The sequence below is a fragment of the Echiichthys vipera genome, assembly GCF_963691815.1.
Source record: "Echiichthys vipera genome assembly, chromosome: 18".
In the NCBI taxonomy this organism is placed as follows: Eukaryota; Metazoa; Chordata; class Actinopteri; order Perciformes; family Trachinidae; genus Echiichthys; species Echiichthys vipera.
In genome coordinates, this window is record NC_139843.1 from 13,205,746 (window position 1) to 13,228,049 (window position 22,304).

Below are 22,304 nucleotides of genomic sequence, written 5' to 3' on the forward strand. Positions count from 1 at the left end.
TTCTGGTGATGATGCGAAGCAACTATATATTCTTTGCTCTTTACCAGCGGCCTCAGTTTGCTAAAATCAAAGGCAGCTGCGGTTTGGTGGCAGCAGCGATCTAAATTTAACATCCCTCTGCGAGAAGGAAAGAATGGTTTTACTGCTTGTACACAGTCACTCCATTGACTTCTTAGTCAAGGCTTGCTACTTCCCAAAAAATGTTCAGCTGACTACTGACTCAACCAGGCACTGAATTTGGTTTTTAATAAATGATTTAGAGACAAAAATGATGGGGTTGGGGGAACACAAACAAACTTTTAAATACACAGCAACATGTGACTGAACTGAACCAGGTGACTGGCTGCAACATACTTCACCCCACACCCTGATTCCACATGAAAAGAATACAATAAAATAATGATGGAATATAAATCTGTGATGGAAAAAAAAAACCCTGCTTCAGAAAAACAGGAAAGAAAAAACAGCCACTTAGACCTTGCTCTCCCAAAAACAGAAAATTTAAACGTACAATTAAAATCCCGAATATCTCTTTTACAGTTGAACTGTTAATCAAGCTTGAACCCTACCCTGTGGAGTAGGGATACGCCCAGTGGATATGTTGTAAAGCTAAATGTTTGGGTTTCTCTGTTATTTAAATAGTAGTAATCTGACAGTATAACATTAAATGTGTTGTTTAAGGTTATGGAGCTGCATCTGGAGTATCCAATGGTCAAAGGCCACAACCTAATGGTAAATCACACACTGTACACTTTGATTTTATAAAAAAAAAATAAAAAGGATTGCATTTGTGGGATTTGAAGCTTTTGTTCACAGCTGTCACATCGATGCTTTTCAGGAAAGAAACCTCAGAATGGTGGAGGTGGGGGTGTAGGACGAATGCTGATGCCCTCGAAAGGTAACGGCACATTTCTATAGCCCAGTATTCATCTGCTACTGAGAATATGTTTTCATTCATTATTTTTGTCTAAGGAGTTGGTCAGGGAATGGGTGCACGAAATGGATATGGCGGATACCCCACAAAAGGCATAGGTCAGTGATGACATCATCTGCATGACAAAGAAAATCCTGATGTTACACTCAGGCAATACACTTGCACCATCAAGTGCTTATGAGAGCTTCTTCTGACTTTTCTCACCATATATCTAAATCTATTTAAGGCTACGGAGCTGCTGCTGCTGCTGCTGCTGGGACCAATGGAGGAGGGATGAAAGGTAAGTTTGGTTGTACCCAAATTATATCACTTATCACTGCGTAACAACTTTAGTTTAATCTCATGCTTTTGTTTTTTAAGGCTATGGAGCAGCAGCTGGTGTAGCCAATGGCCAAGGTGGAAAATCACAGGGTAGTTATTCCAATGTGGAGCTCAGCTTTAAAAAAATAAATAAAAAAGCATGGTTTGTCGGTAAATCCAAGATGTTCAGCTTATGTTTTACCATTAAACTAACGCTCAACCCATAGGCTTAAAAACTGGACGTTGAAAGTTGCTTTTCTGAACTGTACTGCAGCACATTTTACTATGTTTAAACTCAGAATCATGTTTTCCACTAACCTTTCTCTGACCTAAATGCCTTAATGCATTTTTTTTTATTCCAGGAGGAAATCCAGCAGTTTTACCCAATGGAAATGGAGCAAAATCTAACGGTAGATGTGACCTGCACCTCGCAACCAGTTTGCATCAAATTTACAAATAATTCTGATTTAACTTGATGATTCTTTGCTGTAATATAGTCGCACTCTGGTTTTTGTTGCAGGATATGGTGTTCAAGCCGGCCCAACCAATGGACAACAAATGAAAGGCAACGGTATGAAACATGAACACACACACACACACACACACACACACTAACACACACACACAGTAACAACACTATTCAATTTGATTGTTCTTTGTGTGCCAGGCTACGGGGCTCAAGCTGGTGGATACGGCAGACAAGCAACTAAAGGCAATGGTATATAAGATGTGATGCTGTGTAAAATTCTAAGAACAGAACAGAAAGATTAAATATATCATTTCTATAAACTATTTGTGATTTACTCAATGTTTTTTTAAATAGAGTTTAACACATACTGTAACTATACGACAGCTCTAACTGCTGGGATGCTAAAAATGGCCAATTGACACAGTCTCTTTAATCTCCAGGTTATGGAGCACCAAATGGAAACACTCGCCATGTGAATGGTAAATCCACAGTTTCAGTTGTTTTATGTACATCACTGTAGGCCTCCATTAATGCTTACTGTGTTTCTGTTACTGGCTTTTAGGCTATGGTGCTGCAGCTGGTGTTCTAGGTGGGAATGGAGCTAAACCCAATGGTGAGTGGCTGTTGATAATTACCACTGATAAATAATTATGTTAATATTCAGGAAACAATTTCTGTTTTGTTTGTTTTTTGCCTCAAATTAACTATGATGGTAGATTTGACATTAAACCAGTTATGACTGCAACCAATTCGTAGTTTATCATGGGTTATTTTTATGATTGATGAAAGGACCACTTGACAAAATGTACAAAATATTTGCAAATGTGCCTCACAGGTTAAAGTAATGTCTCAAAATGACCAGCAGCACAAAAACGTATTGAAAAGGCAAATTTATTCAATAATTTCTGCAGCTGTTTAAAAAGTATGTTATCTCATTATGGCATCTAATCTTAATAAAATAAAATAAATACAGATAACTAACTGCTGTATCTCTGTGAAGGTCATGGGGCTGCAGCCGCTGCGTATAACGGACACGGAACAAAAGGCAACGGTAGGATAACTCCTACAGCATTGTTATGGAATATATTTTATTGATTGGATATTAATGATATAATCTGGCTGTGTATGGTTTAAGTACAAACATATTTAATTTGTGTCTTAAGAGCGGTTTGGGAAGAGTGTGTTTCAGATTCATAGAATAAAAAGAAGGAAAGTGTTAGAATCCGACAAATCCCAACTTAACTTGGTGCAAAGACAAAATTAGACACTTGATAGTACCAAAGCCACAGTTAAGTCTGAAAATAATCAAATAAAATAAAAGTCTCAGCACATTCCCATGTAAGAAGGCATCAGTTGCTTTCTAAAATCTGTCAGAATTTTAAAACCTCACTGACTGTTGTTTTTTTTTTTAATTGTGTCAGCGACATGTTGCATTGGGTTTCTATATCTACTGTGTTGTATGAACGTCAATTCAGTCCCTCTTCTTGGCAGGCTATGGTGCTGGATCTGGTGTAGCAAATGGAAATGGAGCTAAACCCAATGGTAAGTGGCTGTTGATAATTACCACTGATAAATAATTATGTTAATTTTCAGGAAACAATTTCTGTTTTGTTTTTTTTTTTGCTTCAAATTAACTATGATGGTAGATTTGACATTAAACCAGTTATGAATGCAACCAATTTGTATTTTATCATGGGTTATTTTTCTGATTGATGAATGGACCACTTGACAAAATGTACAAAATATTTGCAAATGTGCCTCACAGGTTAAAGTAATGTCTCAAAATGACCAGCAGCACAAAAACGTATTGAAAAGGCAAATTTATTCAATAATTTCTGCAGCTGTTTAAAAAGTATGTTATCTCATTATGGCATCTAATCTCAATAAAGGCATGTATTACAAGTTTTTGCATATAACGGTTTAAAAAAAAAAGATGATTGATGCAGATAACTAACTGTTCTATCTCTGTGAAGGTCATGGGGCTGCAGCCGCTGCGTATAACGGACACGGAACAAAAGGCAACGGTAGGATAACTCCTACAGCATTGTTTTGAAATATATTTTATTGATTGGATGTTAATGATATAATCTGGTTGTGTATGGTTTAAGTACAAACATATTTAATTCATGTATTAAGAGCGGTTTGGGAAGAGTGTGTTTCAGATTCATAGAATAAAAAGAAGGAAAGTGTTGGAATCCGACAAATCCCAACTTAACTTGGTGCAAAGGAAGTGATGTGCTAAAATTAGACACTTGATAGTACCAAAGCCACAGTTAAGTCTGAAAATAATCAAATAAAATAAAAGTCTCAGCACATTCCCATGTTGCTTTCTAAAAATCTGTCAGAATTTTAAAACCTCACTGACTGTTGGTTATTTATTTAATTGTAGTGTCAGCGACATGTTGCATTGGGTTTCTATATCTACTGTGTTGTATGAACGTCAATTCAATCCCTCTTCTTGGCAGGCTATGGTGCTGGATCTGGTGTACCAAATGGAAATGGGGCTAAATCCAGTGGTAAGTGGCTGTTGATAATTACCACTGATAAATAATTATGTTCATATTCAGGAAACAATTTCTGTTTTGGTTTTTTTGCTTCAAATTAACTATGATGGTAGATTTGACATTAAACCAGTTATGACTGCAACCAATTTATATTTTATCATGGGTTATTTTTATGATTGATGAAAGGACCACTTGACAAAATGTACAAAATATTTGCAAATGTGCCTCACAGGTTAAAGTAATGTCTCAAAATGACAAGCAGCACAAAAACGTATTGAAAAGGCAAATTTATTCAGTAATTTCTGCAGCTGTTTTTTTTTTTGTTATCTCATTATGGCATCTAATCTTAATAAAGGCATGTATTACAAGTTTTTGCATATAACGGTTTAAAAAAAAAAAGATGATTGATGCAGATAACTAACTGTTCTATCTCTGTGAAGGTAATGGGGCTGCAGCCGCTGCGTATAACGGACACGGAACAAAAGGCAACGGTAGGATAACTCCTACAGAATTGTTTTGGAATATATTTTATTGATTGGATATTAATGATATAATCTGGTTGTGTATGGTTTAAGTACAAACATATTTAATTCATGTATTAAGAGCGGTTTGGGAAGAGTGTGTTTCAGATTCATAGAATAAAAAGAAGGAAAGTGTTGGAATCCGGCAAATCCCAACTTAACTTGGTGCAAAGACAGTGATGTGCTAAAATTAGACACTTGATAGTACCAAAGCCACAGTTAAGTCTGAAAATAATCAAATAAAATAAAAGTCTCAGCACATTCCCATGCAAGAAGGCCTCAGTTGCTTTATAAAATCTGTCAGAATTTTAAAACCTCACTGACTGTTGGTTATTTATTTAATTGTAGTGTCAGCGACATGTTGCATTGGGTTTCTATATCTACTGTGTTGTATGAACGTCAATTCAATCCCTCTTCTTGACAGGCTATGGTGCTGGATCTGGTGTACCAAATGGAAATGGGGCTAAATCCAGTGGTAATGTCGGCAAAAATTTAACTTCAAAAACACATATTTAAGGAAATAAATGTTAATAGCATCACATCTTTGAATATAATCGTCATTCTTTTGGTCAAGGAGCCGTAGCTGGTCCATCCAATGGTAACGGGGCGAGACCAAATGGTAAGAGAGGGAAATGGGCAGTGTTTGAGTTTTTATGACACGATGTTTGTCATATTACTGAAGCATGTCTCTGTATTTAACAGGACAGGGGGGAGCTGGAAGTAAACCTATAAAAGGATATGGACGACCAGCTTACGGGGCAGGTAACTCATCTTCTGCCGCCTCGTTTTCCAGTAATTCGCAATATTAACTTTGACACACGTGTACTTCTGTTATTCAAGGTCCAGCTGTAGGGACGGGAGCCTCCAGAGGTCTGGGAGTACCTCAGCTTGCCAGGAGCCAACGTGAGTGAAGGTCATGACACAGTACTGAGATCACCACCCAACATACCGGTAACAATGTCTTTATTTGTTTTACAGCATACGGCAATCATGGTTATAATGGTTATGGAGCTAAACCTGTGGGAGGTGAGTCATACACAAGTCAGTCTGTGTTGATAAGACTTAACGTGAGGATGAATAAAAAATAAATGTGTTTTGTTAATATGTGTACTATATTTTTAGGCTACAATGGCGGTTACGGTAGCGCCGGTTTGGGTCTAGGACCTCGGTATGGAAATGGAGGAATGAAGGGTCCGAATCCAGGTAGGAAAACCCCTGCGGTCAAATTAAAGTTATATCTCTGTGTTTAGTTATTTTCATGCTTTTTATTATAATGTTGAACCCTTTTGACTGTCAGGCTATGGTGCTGCAGCTGGTGTGCCCAATGGACAAGGTGCAAAACCCAATGGTAAGCTTATAAATAATATCCAATTTAATATACCCCGCTCATTAAAAAAAGAAAAACTGACTGACCTCTGATTTGAACGTAATCTACAATATAAAGGTTATGCTGGAGCCAGAGCCCCTAATGGGAATGGAGCTGTGCCAAATGGTGGGTCAACATGCAATCAATTATTATTTGAATTATTAATATTATTATAAGATTAACTGTATGAGGTGAATGATTATACTAATACTTGTTTGTGAATATATTAAGGGTATGGATACCCCAGTGGTGGAGCTACCAAGCCATCAAAGCCAGGTAAATGTGTGGTCAGTTACATATATGTAATTATTTTTGGCAGCATTATCTTTCTTGAGCTATAGATAGATCGTTCATTTTATAGAAAATTTAAACCATTATCCATCTCTTGCACCAAGTTGTTATATAAGAGGTTATAGAAAGAATTAACGATACGATAAATAACTATGTCCTCATGTGAAGCACAGGGTGTAGGCGTAACTCTGATTTTGTTTTGTTTTTTAGGTTATGGTAATATTCCCAATGGGTATGGTGCCAAACCCAATGGTGTGGACTGTCACTTCTTTTTCAAAGTAGTTTGATTCAAAATACTGTTTTATTACGACTATACCAGAATATGAAGTAAATTGCTTTCATGCATGTGTTGCAGGATATGGAGCCACAAGAGGAGGTGCAATGAGACCCCAATCGGGTAAAACTTGCATTGTGAACACGTCACACACACGCACACGCACACACACACACACACACACACACACACACAATACAAAAACATCCATATCTTAGCTTGTTGTTTATTTAACTACTTATATTATCATAGGTTATGGAAATGGAGCTGTTCCCAATGGATATGGAGCTAAGCCCAATGGTAACTGGTCATATTGAGTGTTTCATAAATGTTCCTGGTGTAGAGTGTTTTTCTGTTTCAGTGAATTAGTATATTAATTTAATGTTATGTCTGACCCGAGGTTACGGAGCTGCTGCCGGAGCTGGCGTTACTAAAGGCTATGCAGCAAAACCCAACGGTGACAACCTTTTATATACAATAATGTGCAGTTTACTACTATTATATATGAAATACTTCAAATGCCCACAAGTCAAACACATAAATGAAGTGTAATGTGATGCTCATTGCTCTATGTATTTTTCTGTTTATGTGTGTTTTTACTGTCATGACTAAAAGGGGGAAAGTATTTTAAAAGGACAGTTATTTCGCTTCATCTTTAATAACTGGTTCTGCTCCCAAATTGTGATTGGACGGTTGATTGTTTTTAATTTTTGCATTTATATTTCATAATAATCCTGTGCTTTACATTTAGTATTATCAGTACGGAAACATAGCACACCTATGCTAAATGATAAATAATTGTTGTAGTTTAATGAAAAACAGATTAAAAAGGACAGAGAAAATGCATACATAAAAAGGAAATGTGTATGTGAACATGTATTGTATCTCACTTTATTTCACTCGGTGGATATGGAGGTAAACCCAACGGTAAGTTCCAGCAATGCAATAACAAATTAATTTCATTCATTAACAAACTGAATGTAATTTGTCAAAGTAAATCTTCTTTAATCTCATTTGCAGGATACGGAGGGCCAAGCAGAGGCTCAAAACCACAAACCACCAAAGGGGTTGGAGCAGTGTCGCCCAGTGAAGGACTCGGCACTGGTAAGAATCATGTATATATAACATAAACATAACGAATATAATGATGATATTCAAATAAAAGATGCAGATTAACTTTGAGCATCACTTTGTCTTTTTCTTGTGGCATTGATCTGCAAACCATCTGTTTGCACGGACTTATAGTATTCAGAAATGTGTTCATGAAAATGATGTTTCATAGGTTATGGGGGTCCTGCTGGTATACCTAATGGACACTTGGCTAAAGCAGCCAATACTGGTAAATGATCCTGTACATGCATGTGTTTTGTCATATTATATATTTATAGTTGACCTGATGTTTTAAGTTTCACTCTACACAAGAATTTTTCCATTAAAATGTTTTTTTGCCCACGTCTCTGTTTGGTTCTCAGGCTACGGTACGATGCCGAGTGTGAAGGGTACAAAAGGAGCAGGAGCGTCCAATGAAAAGGGCCTAAAAGGTGGAGTTCTCTCTCCACAGCCGAGTGCAACACCAGTCGAGGTTGTTGCACCTCCACAAGCAATAACTGAAGGTGCAGCACCTGTTGCCCCTGAGCCAACGAGCGGCCTCCTTGTTATGGTGACACAACAGAAATATCAAAAGCTGCCTTTACCTGTACCTCAAGGAAAAAACTACAAACAGACACCGCTAATCCCCCAGGCTACACCAGAACCAGAAACACGGATTCCTCAAGGCAAAGGCCTAAAGCCTGCACCTGAACCAGAACCAATGGGCTCACAGGGTGAGGGTCCCAAGGCAGCCACATCTGGACCTGGACCAATGGTTCTCCAGACTGACCCGGCACCGGAGCCAGCAGCCGTCCTCCCTCAAGGCAAGTACCCCAAACCTGACCTCAATTTAATGTTTTGCGAGAAATATTCTTCCTTGCTAAGTCTAATTGCAATAACTACTAAATCAATAATATGGTTGAAGACATGGAGATTAGAAATGATACCATGGCAAGCCATTAAACCGTAATCTATCATAGATGTGCCAAATATTAATTTGTTGGGACAGCAAACAAACATTAAAGCCATTTTTTAATTGTATAAATCATTTCTTAGTTACTGCACTGTTTTTGTAGGGCAGTATAGCAAATACAAAATAATTGTTGAAACCTGTGAAACTGTTAATTAATTTGTCTCCACAGTAATTAAACGTCAATCAATATAGTTCATAATATTTTTCTTATTGTAACAAAACTGCCACTTATACCAAATAACTGCACAGAAAATAGTTGATAAGTCTATACTCTAATAGTTACTTTAAGTTTTCACTGCCTTAAATGAAAATGGCTGTACTTTAATAATTTGTTTTAAGTTGAAGTGACAAAAACATGTGATAATGGTGTGTTTGTATCTCAGGGACTGTGGCAACAAAATCAAATGTATGTATAAAGATATGTGCACCTTTACAATCAATGTACTTTTTGATCAGAATGCAAAAATGAACTGTGTACTGCACATTTGAAAACATCATCTGACTCTGATTATTTGGGGCAATGTTGCTGTGGGCCAATTGAACCATTGTAATGTTTTATAATATGTTGCATTTTAATTTTGTAGTTTCTGTCTGGAGATGGATAAAATGCAAAAATGTTGTCTTCATGTTTTTCTAATGTATGGGGTGTGTATGGGGACATTAGCAAATAACATGTAGATGAAATGTTGACGGAACGTATGACCTCCAGGTTATGTGACTGGAAGTGCTGTCTCTGAGCAAAAAGGTGCAGAGGCAAACGTTGATTTTGGGGTAGAGAGCACCAGTGAAGGGGATGCAGCCCCTGAAAGCACCAAACCCCTGAAAACCAAAGCTGTTCCTGAAACGGTGGCAGCTAAAGCTAAAGGGAGCATCACCCCCGAAGAAGCACTGGCTGTGGGTGTGCCTGAGGTCGCACCAGAAGAAGCCAACTTCAAAAGTCAGCCTGAGACAGGACCTGACAGGCTCGGGGTCAAAGGTCTCCCTGCAGGAGAAACAGGGGCAACTGGTAAACTAAATCTTGATCTGGGCGTGTTTAATAGTGTTGCATTGCATGTGCAAATGTTGACTGGACCCCGTGTTTGTCCTAACTTTGTCCTAAACGTCTGTTGCAGAATTGTGGACATATGATCACTCCAAGTGTCTTACACTGCAAAATACAGTATGTTTTAATGTCTAGGATTCAGTCTAACTTGTAATACTTTGATAGTATAAATGACATTGTCAAAATTAATATTTTGCACACTATTGCAGACTCATTAAAGGGACCATATTAGCCTCTTTTAGGTTCATGCTTGTATTTTGGGTTTTCACTGAAGCATGGTTACATGCTTTAATGTTCAAATAACAATTCACCATACTGTCTGTCTGAATATGTCTTTATCCACCCTCTGTCTGAAACCCTCCATTTTAGCGCCTGTCTCTTTAAGCCCCCTCCCGAAAAAGTCCAGTCCACTCTGATTTGACAGTCTTCCCGGGTCTTCCACATCTGTACTCTTAGCGTCTCTGCATCATCATTGTAGCTGAGGAATGAGTTTAGCAGCCTTTTGTACGTGTATAAATAGTATAGTTGTGACATCACAACTGTACAAGTACAGACGACTCGTTTGAAGGCAGTTTCTGAATACGGGCTGCGTGCATCCCTATATGGATTGAGCATTTTGATACGTTCACAGTATTGATACAGCACCTGAACGCTTTATAATATAAAAGGTCAGTTTTTACAATATTGGACCTTTTTTTTAAGGTGATTTTTTTTTTTTTTTTTTTTTTTTTTTTTTTTTTGCAGGCACAATGACATGTAGAATCTTAGCCAGTGATCTTGGTTATAATTGTTTTTGCTCTGCACATGTTTGTGTAATTACAATTCTGTTTGTGTCTGTGTTGCATGTTGTGTTCAGAGTTGTCTCAGAAAATGACCAATAACTTATGAGCCGATGTGTTTATCTCTGTTTTCTTCTTGAAGCCCTTGACCTACTTGTCATATTAAAATAATCAACATGTCACTCTAAGAGAGATATCTTGGGAAATAACTTATTGCTGTCTTGCCAAGACTTAGACAATCAGATAGTTTGAGGCTGCACTGTTATCTTAGAAGGGGAATCACTTAGCCTGGCCTGTAAAACCATAACTTGTCCTTTTTTTTAAACTTTGAGCTTTCATGGTGCTGGTAGGTGAAATTGGTTGCTAGGTTGTTTTGCTAGCCAGGCTAGCAGTTTCCCTGTGTTTCCAGTCTTTATGCTAAATTAACTATAGCATATTTACTTGAATGGTATTAATCTTCTCATCCAACTCTCAGCAAGAAAGGGAATAAGCTTATTTCCCTAAATGTCAAACAACTAATTTAACATGTGGAGCAGGCTGAGAATTAACCAATTCACATATGTGTCTTTCTAAAAGTCTGATGTTACTTTGTCCTTGTGGTATATGTTGTCTTAATCCTGATGAAGTTTAATTCGGTGCATTCATGGTGCATGAGGTGACTTAAGTTTAACCCACTGATTTTCTTTTTTTAATTACATTTTTGTTTATTGATGTTGCATGTGTCCCACTCAAAAGAAAGATTGCACATGGATTATTCCCAGCTAAGTCTTGATTTGAGTTTGTCTCTTGATTTCCAGAGAACGGAGGAGCTTCCATCTCAAAGGGACAAGGATCTAAACCAACCAAACCTGGTAAACATTTCTCTCTTTTCTTTGGATAATAAATAGTCCTCAATAAAGAGGTCCTGGAGGGTTATTGCTTGACTGTATGTACATATGTTTGTTTTTTATTTTGAACTCCTGAGTTGTTCTGGTAATGCATGTTTACTTTTTGTCAGACTGTGGACCATCAGGAGTACCAAACGGACAATGGATGAAAATACCAAGACCTGGTAAACTGGGAGTATTATATTCTCCAATGGCTGCATGTACGATGTATTATACAGGAAGTGGGATTGTTTTTGGAGGTCAAAGCACATGATGAAAATGCAGTTTATACATTGTTTTGTGGTTGTAGGTTATAATGCAGGTGCTGGAGCATCCACTGGCACAAACACAAAAGGTAACACTGGTGACTTAGTTTGTGGCATAAGAGTGTATTTTGCATAGATACAAGAATACTTATAGACGTTTCTTTCATCTGTTTTGAGGTTATGGAGCAGGTGTTCCAAACGGTTATGGTGCTAAACGTAATGGTAAATATTACTCATACTCAACAGTATGTGTTTGAAATGTGCACAATGGCGCATTTCACAGATGGTGCTGGAAACCTGCTATAGTTGTGATCATGATCGTTTAGCCCTGATAGTTGTGGTATTGTGCCGTTGTTTAGGACACGATGCCAGGGCAGGGGGGTATTCAAATGGAGGAGGAGCTCAAGCTAACAAACCAGGTAAGGAAATTGCTAATAAAACGGCTATGACAGCAAAGGGCTAGGAGGGGATGGAGAGGGAGAGATCTTTTTGTATTTCTGGTTCTCTTTTCCATGGTATGTGGGTAAAGGTAAAGATGTCTCAATGAAGTTTTGTTTATCCAAAGGTTATGGAGCAGGAGCCTTCGTCGTCCCTGGACTCAGCAATGGATATGGAGCTGGTAATATTTACTGCCAATATAAACATAAAGCTAATATTGATAGTTTCCTCTTTTACGTCTATGGGAATTTAGATGCGTTTTTTCAAATCACCTTTGTTTTTATATGTGCGCCAGGCCTTGGATATCCGTATGCAGGGAAACCTTCTCAACCTGGTCAGTGTTTTTTTTGTTTTTTTTAAAGCAATTTAACCTCATAGGGCATACAGCAGGAATTATCATTTTATAAAGTGTGGGGTGTGTTTTGACAATTGTTCTGTATGCGCTCAGGTTACGGACAAGGAGCGTACCTCGGAGCTGGATATGGAAATTCATATGGAGGTACATTTCAAAAGGATAAGCCTTATTAAACTTATAAAGCTGATAATCAGTTAGGCCCATAGGAGCTTTATTATCTAAAAAAAAAGTACTTGAATTGTTCTAATATAGTAGAGTTTTACATAAGTTGTTCACATCAAATGCAGGTCTGGGTGAAGCAAGCAAGTCCAAATCAGATAGGCTTTAAAGTTTAGACTCATTTTATGAAGCCATAATAATTGAAGACAATATTTTCCTGTAGCTAACAGGTCTAAGTTCAGTGCATTAAAGTAGTTTGTGATGTCTTTTTTTGCAGGATTAGGAAATGGCTACAGTGCTGGTGTACAACCTGACTATGCAAGCAAGTACTATTATATGAAATTTAGTTTAGTTCATTTTGTGTGAATTACAGCAAAAGTAAACATTTCTTTCTTTTCCAGGTCTCAACCAAGGTGTACCTGTTGCTAACGGAAAATCAGGTATAATGCGTGGCAAGTGAGGATACAGTTGGACATAAATATAGTACATGTGTGAAGTAAATTAGATAACACAATATGGCTTATGAAACAGTGAAAATAATCCATTATTGTCCAATTTACTGCTGATTCTTCAGGTGGTGCCAAACAGATGCCTTACAACGGGGCCCCAGTGGTTCCTGCCGGACTAGATGGTAATAATATGCGATTTAACAGTCAGCAGAATAATCCACAGTAAAATCAGTCTGTGTTGTTTGGGCAAAGGCAGACACAGAATAACAAAATAACAAACATACAGTAAGAGTGACTGATCCAAAATGCTGATATGCAACATATTTTGAGCTCAGTGCTAATTTTGTGCACCTGAAGCATTGATGCCAGTGTTTTTACTTTGCAACAAAGGTGCTTTTAAAGTCATAAAATGTGTTGCCATACTTTCTCAATATGTGAAGTCCAGTTTGTTGGTCTGTCACTGTGTTTGCATTCACTTCAGTAATGTGATTGATTGCAGAAATGGTCTTGGTCTGAAAGCTACTATATGTGCAAGTTAGCAGCATATTCATCTCAAGGTGTAAAAGTCAGTAGATCAAACATTTCCTATGTACTCATGCAGGAATGAGCCAGTTTGAGCCTCAAGCCGCTGGCCTTGGTCCAAATGGAAAATTGGGCAACATGTATGGTGGTATGTATAACTATTTCTTTCAAATTTTTATTCATGCAGAAAACCTGGTTGAGAAAAAGCACATGTCTGTACAGACAAATATTGTTAACTTAAGAAACATTTTTGATCAATCAAATTCAATGTTACAGGAATGGGGGGCTTGCCTTTTGGTGGTCAGACCATGGGAATGGGGGCAGAGAAATCAAATACCAAGTATGGTGAGTGCTTCTTTCATTCCACTATAAGGTAGCTTGGGAAGGAAAAGGGAATTTTATTTACAGCTTCATGAGTATAGAGCACCGTGTGTAGAAATCTCATAGAAATCTTATTATTTATGTTCCAACCAACATGATTCTCTGCCCACTCACTGCTCACTCTGATTTAGGCATTGGTGGGTTACAATTTGGTGGACAGCCCCTCAGTACAGGGACCAATGGTGCAGGAAAGTATGGTATGTCTGACATGTTATAATTGCATGCTTTATTTTCAGTCTGTTTATATGGACACTGCACGATTAATTGTATATACTAAAGTCAATATAGGACACTAAGAATCAATACAAGCATGCATGGTCAGTCTAATGAGTCTGTGTCCCAACTGTTGGTCCTATTTCTGTCCAGGTTACGGTGGGAGCCCCTATGCACCTGCTGGTGAGGGCAAATCATCTGGAAAGTATGGTGAGTCATTTGTGAAGCAGTATGTCTTTCAGAATTGTGTGAGTACCTTCTTTAGTGTTTTAGTGAGAACCTCACCAACTTATCCAGGCATGTTGATGCCATATGTCCAGCTTGGGATACTAATGATGATATTAATTCAAAACACTTGCAGGTGGTCTTGGTGCCGGCATGGGAGGGGATCCTGCACCTGCGCAATATGGTCAGTGTGGTGTGATAAAAAGGGGTTTTGTGGTGGCTGAAAGATTTCTTTGGTCATTCTATGGAAGCCCATTTCTATGAGATGTAAGTCATTATAATGAGAAACCTTCTTAAAATAATGACTTAATATCTAAAAATAATGAAATGATCATTATTTTGATCACATTTGAGGAAATGGGCCTCCATACATTCCAGAAGTGCACACATTGATTGGCTGATTAATTTAAATCCACAATCTGCAACTGTGAAAAGTCTTGAAGGTCCATTTTGAGGGGTCATGTGATCTTTTTTTTTTTCCATTTTCCCTCCATTTCTGATCAGGATATGGTGGGTTCCCCAATGGTGGGCAGCTTCTTGGTCTCGGCGGTAATGGAAATACAGCCGGCAAATATGGTGATTAATTAACTTTGATCTCTCTGGTTGTGATTCGCTTGGCACACACCCTTTAACCCTTTATTTATCTTCCTCTTTTCCTCCATCTTGTTTACAGGTTATGGAAGAATGCCTTATGAAGCTCAACCAGCTGGACTAAGTCCTGAAGCCAAATCTGCTGGCAAATATGGTAAAAAACAACAACCTGTGAACACGTTGGGAAATACTGTTATTATATTATCTTATTATTTTTCTGTTAATATGGAGCTACTTCCAGCAGCCAACTAACTTGGCTTACCTTAAAGACTGGAAACGGGGGGGCTAGCCTGTCTCTGTCCAAAGGTGACGAAATGCACCTACCAGCACCTCTAAAGCTCAGTAATGAACATGTTATATCTTGTTTTCTTAATCCATACAAAAAAAAAAAAAAAACACCCTATTTTAATTGCACTGGACTGTATTTATTAGTTTGGGCTCCTTGCCTGGTAACCAAAGGCACCAAAGGTCAGGAAATGACTGCCCTCCACCAGGAAATAGTGACTCAACAATTAATCATGTGTCCAGTCTTTATTCTAAGCTATGTTGGCTAACTGCTGGCATTAGCTTCATATTTAGAAAAGAGATGAGCATTTATCTTCTCACCAAACTTTCAGCAAGAAGCAAAGGATTGTATCTCCCTAAATGCCAAACTTTTCTTTTAATGACTCATCCATGAAAATGTGAATGATGAAAAAATTAGAATATAGTCAGAGCCATGAAACCATAGTACGCTACTTTTTCAGACAGACACACTCAAGCCCTTGTCTGTGTTATTTTGTTGTTTCTTCCAGGTCTGGCTGGATCACCATATCAGCCTGAACCTCTCGGACTTGGACAGAATGGAAAATCAACAAGCAAACATGGTGAGATTCAGCAAACTTGACAGCTACCTTCTAACAGTCACTTGTGTGTTTGTTTATTTGGTTTAACTTTTCACCATCTCTGTGTGGCTGCCAACTGTTAAGGTGGTGGTGAAGTGCCCTATGCACCACAAGCTCTTGGTTTCGGGAGTGAAGCAAAATCTTTTGGAACATATGGTACAACACATCCTTACAATGCATACTTGTGTGTTCTTTTCATACCAATCATTTGTAGCGTGTTTACTCAATGATTTCATGTCAATCTCTCCACAGATAATCAAAGACAATACCAGTCACAGCCCCTTGAATCTGCAGAAGGCAGATCTGTTGGAGACTATGGTATTTTGTCATTATTGCTACTTAATTACCTGACTAGTCGGGTTAGGAATGTACAAATAAGTTAATTTATATATTTTTTTGTCAGATGCAGCTGGTTTACCTTATGAGCCCCTTCCTCTTGAGCCAGAATCGGCTGGAACATCGTACGGTGCGTCAGGGAAAGGGGTATCTTTGAGAAATTCACAGCACACATATACTGCAGAGCTCTAATCTCTACTGTTTATTTCCTCCTGACCTCTTAGTGAAGGAAGAGGTACCGACACCAGCACCTGCAGTCGAAGGCGAGGGGATGTCCGTTGATAGATACGGTAACTATAAAGTGTTTTTCTGCATTGTGGTCTCTTGTGGCTCAACTGCATTCAGCTAATGTTTAACGGTTTGTCATTTACAGAAAATGTGGGCTATATAAATGGTCAAATACAGCCAGAAGGTAAACTAGGAGATTCATTAATTACATACATGGCACACACAGTAGATGATAAAGACAAGATTGAAATCTTAGTTTACGGTTTCTCAATTGACCTATTTTTTTCCCCTCTACCTTGTCTCTGCCGCCCTAGTTGTTGCATTTCCTGCAGCTCCCACTCCCAGCCCTGCCCTGGACTACCCCTCTGTCCCATCCTACCTGCCCGCGGAGTCCTTAACACCTGATGCGATGCCCGAACCGGGTGTTGAAGACCTGCCCGACCCCGCGGGCACTGCAGGCCTCATCCTTGACTCTGCACCCGCTACAGAAATGCAGGGTGTGGCTCAGGTGCCTGAGGAACCTGATGACCTGCTTCATCAGCAGCAGCTGCCACGTCAGATACACATTCAGCAGCATCTCAAACTGCATTTTCACCCACAAGGCAAGTCCTGGAGAGATCAAAGTTACTTGATAAGTTATGGTTTTTACACGCCAGGCTAGCTGTTTTACCATTTCCAGTCTTTATGCTCTTTAAGCTTCATATTTACCAGAAATATATGAAAGTGGTAATACTTTTCCCATTGATATCAAGGGGACATGTGAAAAACTCACTCTTTCAGTGCTTGTGCTTTCGGGTGTCTGGAGTGCCAACCAACCTACAGACTGTGAAATAAGAAAACCCAGTCAGTTTTTTTGTGGACTGCAGATCAGAAAACATGGGATTCAACAAGCCGTTTAGATTTGGCTCCACTTCCTATGTCACTTGCAGGCTTATTATTAGAATATACGGTCCCCCATCTATGCATCTCCACCAGAACTACCTTTGCAAAGGTGTGCCATATGTATTTTGCAAGCCAATCAGAGCAGACTGGTCTTTTTTCAGTAGGTGGGCTTAAAAAGACAGCCACTAATAGAGTGTTTCAGACAGAGGGTGGGTACAGGTATATACAGGTATATAGTATGTCTCCTTTAACTTCACCATGCCAAACATTATAATCTGAGCAGAGGCTTTGAGGTAAAACTTAATCAGTATATGTGATATTCCAATATATAAAAGTAATTTGCGAACTTTTGCAGAACAGTTTTAATTTTTTCTTTTCATTGTCTTCAGGAGCAAAGAACCGCAAATATGAATTGAATGGCTTCTTTGGGAATAGTGGCTATCAAGGTAAGAACAGGATCACTAAACAACTAAAAAGATGTTGATTATCAGTTTATTGACGGCTGAACAACCGTCCCTCTCATTTTCTCCACACAGGTTAACCCCGAAGACAACGACAAGTATAATCTTTTTCTGCCGTTGTGTATTATTTTTGAATGTTCCCTAATTGTATATTTTAATTTTTTTCCGTTTGTCGAATAGTCCTGTTGTGTTTGTTTGTAGAGATGAAACGGCATTTAAACCTTTTGTGTTATGTTTTCTCTTTCTGTATATTTGTCCTGCACTTACTGCTCACTGTACATGCAAATAATTGGTTGCAGGGGGAATGGAGTTTGTCTGCTGCTCATGGTCCTTGTTTTAATTGAATCAGTCAGTTTTGTCTGATATTAAGAACTCATAATAATCCTTACATAATTCAAGCTAATTTATTTTTGCATGGGAGAGGGTTTTTTTACTACTTGTGGCAAACATCTGTTATAATTATTGTACAGAATTTTATTGAATAAAACCATCAATGAATACCGACAGAAAATCACTCGTTTGTATGTGTTCCTATACATTTATAGGCATTAATGTGTTTAATGTAAACGCTAAGCTATAAGTGCCAGTAAATCAGTGTCGTGTACAAAACTAACCACCTCTTAAAGAGTGTTATAATCCCTAGAGCATCCTGATTACAACACAATTGTATTGGAGCATGTGGGCAGTCTGTATCAGGGGAAACACAGAATATATCTCTGTTCATCGTGAAGTTGAGGTCTGAGCCATGACAAGGAGCAGCTGCGGTACTGCACATGGCGGATTACCCCAGCTTAGGGATAAGAGCCCTTTTTTGATTGGCTCTACTGAAAGCATGCCACTTTGCCAGCTCAACAGGTTGCTATCTTGGAATTACACCTGTCCAATGATGGATTTCAAGGAGCAGAATCTCCGTTTCATTGTGGTCATGACCGTGCCTGAGAGTCCTGAGTGTGGACCTGTTTAGGATGTAAATGGTGAGGAACCTGTACTGTCAACTAAATGTGAGGGCGTTGGCTGCGGGAAGTCGTGATGGTGCTTCACAAAGGACCGCGGCTTTTGGAATTTGCAAAGACCCCTCAACACCTTCAGTTCAATAAATATGTCCTGACGGGTTACCGTCCAGTGTCCACGGCTCAAGAGTGCCTCAGGAGCCTCTTCTACATTCACAATGAGCTTGGGAACATTTACACTCATGGTAAGTTCAGTAAAATAAGTGTGCTTTGCTTTAAACTGCTATTCTTTTCTTAACTAGGTGTCAATGTGGACTAAATATCAAAAGTGTTTGTATCTGCATCTGAATGATCCAATTTAAATATCAGTAAAACATTTAACTCATACTGGTGATGCACAAACAAAAAAGGTGACAGATGTCCACTACTCTCACTTATGGCCATTTACAAGCATAGCGTATTTGAAGAGTGTGTAATGAGGATATGGGGCATTAGCTGTAATCTGCCCTGGGAATCCCTGTCCTGGAAATATCCTCCTGTTAAAGTCTTTGAAAGTGTGTGCTTGGCTGACACTTTTCACCTCTGAATGCATATATGCATCTTGGAGACACATTTGCACAGATTGTGAACAGTTGCAGAATGTTTTTTTTATTTGTGGTTTTAATGTAAGATACATTCACACCTGATTCAAGCTAAGCAGAGATGAGCAAAAATATGTTAAAATGAACTGTGCTTGCGCTAAAACCAGCCATCCCTAGAACTTCCTTGTGCTCCATTTTCTTCTTGGCTATCCCATAAGTTCATTAACACTAACACTCTTACAAAAGGGAGGTGAAGGGCATTAGTTAGAGCGTTAAACATATGTATGTGGCCTACCACTTCTTTTACAGGGTTCCTACATAAAGAGATAAACAGAGGAACTACTGACTATTACATTCCTCAAATTGCTCTGCGGGAGGTGGCATTTAATCACCTGCTCGCTATAAAAACATGCCATTAACCTTCTACCTGGCATTCACCTTACAAACCTTAAAACTTTTGGACGTAGTGAAGAAATAACTGTCACCTACAACGATACTTAAGGAGTGACTTATAATTGGAGGACTTTAAAGGACTCATCGTAGGTTTTTCATTTCATCTAACTTTTCTTCTTTCGCCCCTCAACTCCTTACCCTCTGGTCACCTCAGGTGTCCCTTTTTTCCTTTTCTTGGTGCTGCTGCCTTTCAGTATCCCCTGGATGGAGGTGGACAGTGTCTGGATCTGTGTGGTCCATTACCTGGCCTGCCTCTCCCCCACTGTGGGCTCGGTGGTCTATCATGTGTTCATGAACCATGTGGGTGGAGAACATGTGTACGACACTCTGCTCTCCCTGGACATGTTCGGGGTCTGCCTGGTTAACACCTTGGGTAGGTCGTTGATGCTAATTTGTCTTTCATCTGAATTCTTAAGATTTCTGCAAACCATACACTAAGGTAATTGACGGGAACCGTTTTGAAAATAAAGACTAAAATATGCTTCAACATCTTTGATGAAACCGTAGAGATGATGGGGGACTGTTGAGAGATGGAAGCTCCTCCAGCAAGCTCTTGTTCCCCCTCTATGTTGTAGCAATGAGAGCTACATCTTAAATCAGAGCTGCTTTAAAGTCTGACAAATTTTTCTAATGTTATTTTTTTTGGCCTTTTGTGCCTTTATTTGGTTAGTACAGCTGGAGGTTGACAGGAAAGGGGAGAGAGTGAGAGAGGGGGTGACATGCAGCCAAAGGCCGCTGCAGCAAGGACTTTTAGCCTCTGTATATGGGGCGCCTGCTCTAACCACCGAGTCACGAGCACCCCAAAGTCTGACAAATCAATCTCGACTCTCCAACCACTCTCTAGCGTTTCCTGGGGCTTTATACCACATCTGACAGTCTTCATCATCTTTTGTCTCAGTTGTCTGATGAACAATGTGAGAAGCAGTTCAGAGCTTCAGGAAAAGAGTCAGTGGACATTAAGTTTATGTCAGAATACTGTTTACTATGAGGTTTTTAAGGCCCAAGTCTCATGTCATATAACAAATAGGTCTTGTCTCTCAAATGTTGACCGATAAAATTATTTTCCGCTCAATCATCTTAAAGGAATAGTTCTAGGAGAAAAATCTGCTTATTTGCTTTTTTGTCATTAAGGAGTTAGATGAGAAGATCTGTCCGTTCAATATGAAGATGGAGCACGGAGATGCTTAGCATAGCATAGAAACCAGAATTAAACAGAGGGAAACAAAGGTAACAAAATCCACCTACAAGCTCACTAACACTTAATGTCATTTGTTTAATCCTTACAAAAACTAAATATAAAAACAACAAATTGGGGTCTTACAGGGAGTTATGAGACTATTGTTTTTGGCTGGGAGCAGTGACATTGTGAAGTCTTGTCACCTCCATTGAAAAGCAACCAGCAGACTCCACAAAGTCACTTTTTTTGGGCCAGGAAATGATCCTTTTTTTCATAATTATGGATGGAGCCAAGTTAACCATTTCCCTATATGAGTCTTTATGCTAAGCTACGCTAACTGACTGCAACCTTAACTGCTTGTTTTCTGACATTTTAAAAGCCTTAAAGTGTCAAATAAAGTCTTAATGGACTCAAGTCTTTGTAACGTCTCATAACAGTCAAGTCCAAGTAAAGTGTCAAGATGGTAACCGTAGATTTGCAAAAACTCAAACTCTTGAGACTCACTTCCCAACAACCTATACAACCTTAACCATTTGCAATCTTTGCCTAACGATAACCATTTTGCGACATGATCTCAACTCTTAGGTTACCATCTAAACACAACGCAAGTAAAGCCTCAAGTCTTCGTTTTTGTGACTTAGTCCAAGTCTCAAGTCAACACGTGCTAATATTAAGCTTGACAACAACCAAGTCAGTAACATCTCACTTAGTTTAATTTATTGTTGTTTGTTTATTCACTTTTGTCTTTCCTCTTCACCAGGTGCACTTCCCATTATCCACATCACCCTTCTTTGCTACCCAGCCATGCGACAGACCGCCTTGCTGGCCTACATCCTCCTGTCCGCCTACGGCATCTACTGTGCCACCACGGCCCGCACTAACGTCCTGCGCCTGCAAGCTTTCGCCTGGCAGGCCCTGTTCCGCTTCAGCCTCTTCCTGTTCCGGGTGTTCGGCAGCGGCGTGGGCAGCCCCACCTCACTGCGCCTCTTTGTCATCATGGACTCTCTGGCTGTAGTGGGCGGGCTGGTCAACATCATCCAGATCCCTGAGAGATTCATTCCAGGCCTGTTCGACAACTGGGGCAACAGCCACCAGATAATGCATGTCATGGTTATCTGCTCAATTATCTACCTGCATTGGGGCACATTGGAGGATTTAGCCTGGATTAAGACCTACCAGTGTCCTACAGAGTGATGCAAAGTGTATTAAGTATAGGGTTGTAAAATTCCGTGAATTTTCAAAGTTGGAAACTTTCCATGGGAATTAACAGGACGGTTGGCCCTTTAAAACAGAGATTTTAAAACATAGTTGGGGAAAATATATTAGCATAACCTTGACTAAAACA

The 22,304-nt window shown here is 39.1% G+C and overlaps 2 protein-coding genes across 2 annotated transcripts; both read left to right on the top strand.

The window, feature by feature from the left end:
• Positions 1-986: 986 nt before the first annotated feature.
• Positions 987-17,878, top strand: cmn (calymmin; the record flags this gene model as incomplete). Its single annotated transcript, XM_083932262.1, has 39 exons — positions 987-1,032; positions 1,161-1,214; positions 1,755-1,805; positions 1,902-1,952; positions 2,144-2,182; positions 2,266-2,316; positions 3,195-3,245; positions 4,169-4,219; positions 5,153-5,172; positions 5,263-5,347; positions 5,431-5,490; positions 5,569-5,631; positions 5,707-5,754; positions 5,851-5,931; positions 6,026-6,076; positions 6,173-6,220; positions 6,596-6,637; positions 7,060-7,116; positions 7,680-7,763; positions 8,132-8,576; positions 11,350-11,393; positions 11,540-11,593; positions 12,034-12,093; positions 12,240-12,293; positions 12,561-12,611; positions 13,028-13,066; positions 13,201-13,257; positions 14,110-14,175; positions 14,345-14,401; positions 14,921-14,992; positions 15,090-15,161; positions 15,802-15,873; positions 15,976-16,047; positions 16,144-16,209; positions 16,452-16,517; positions 16,601-16,639; positions 16,770-17,057; positions 17,727-17,783; positions 17,874-17,878. The coding sequence occupies 39 exons, from the start codon at positions 987-989 to the stop codon at positions 17,876-17,878; spliced, it is 2,769 nt and encodes a 922-aa protein (XP_083788388.1).
• A 949-nt stretch (positions 17,879-18,827) lies between these two features.
• Positions 18,828-22,153, top strand: paqr4b (progestin and adipoQ receptor family member IVb; the record flags this gene model as incomplete). The annotated part of the gene is made up of 3 exons (XM_083932907.1): positions 18,828-18,993; positions 19,937-20,155; positions 21,720-22,153. 3 exons carry the CDS (start codon positions 18,828-18,830, stop codon positions 22,151-22,153), a joined length of 819 nt encoding a protein of 272 aa, XP_083789033.1.
• Between the last annotated feature and the right edge of the window lie 151 nt (positions 22,154-22,304).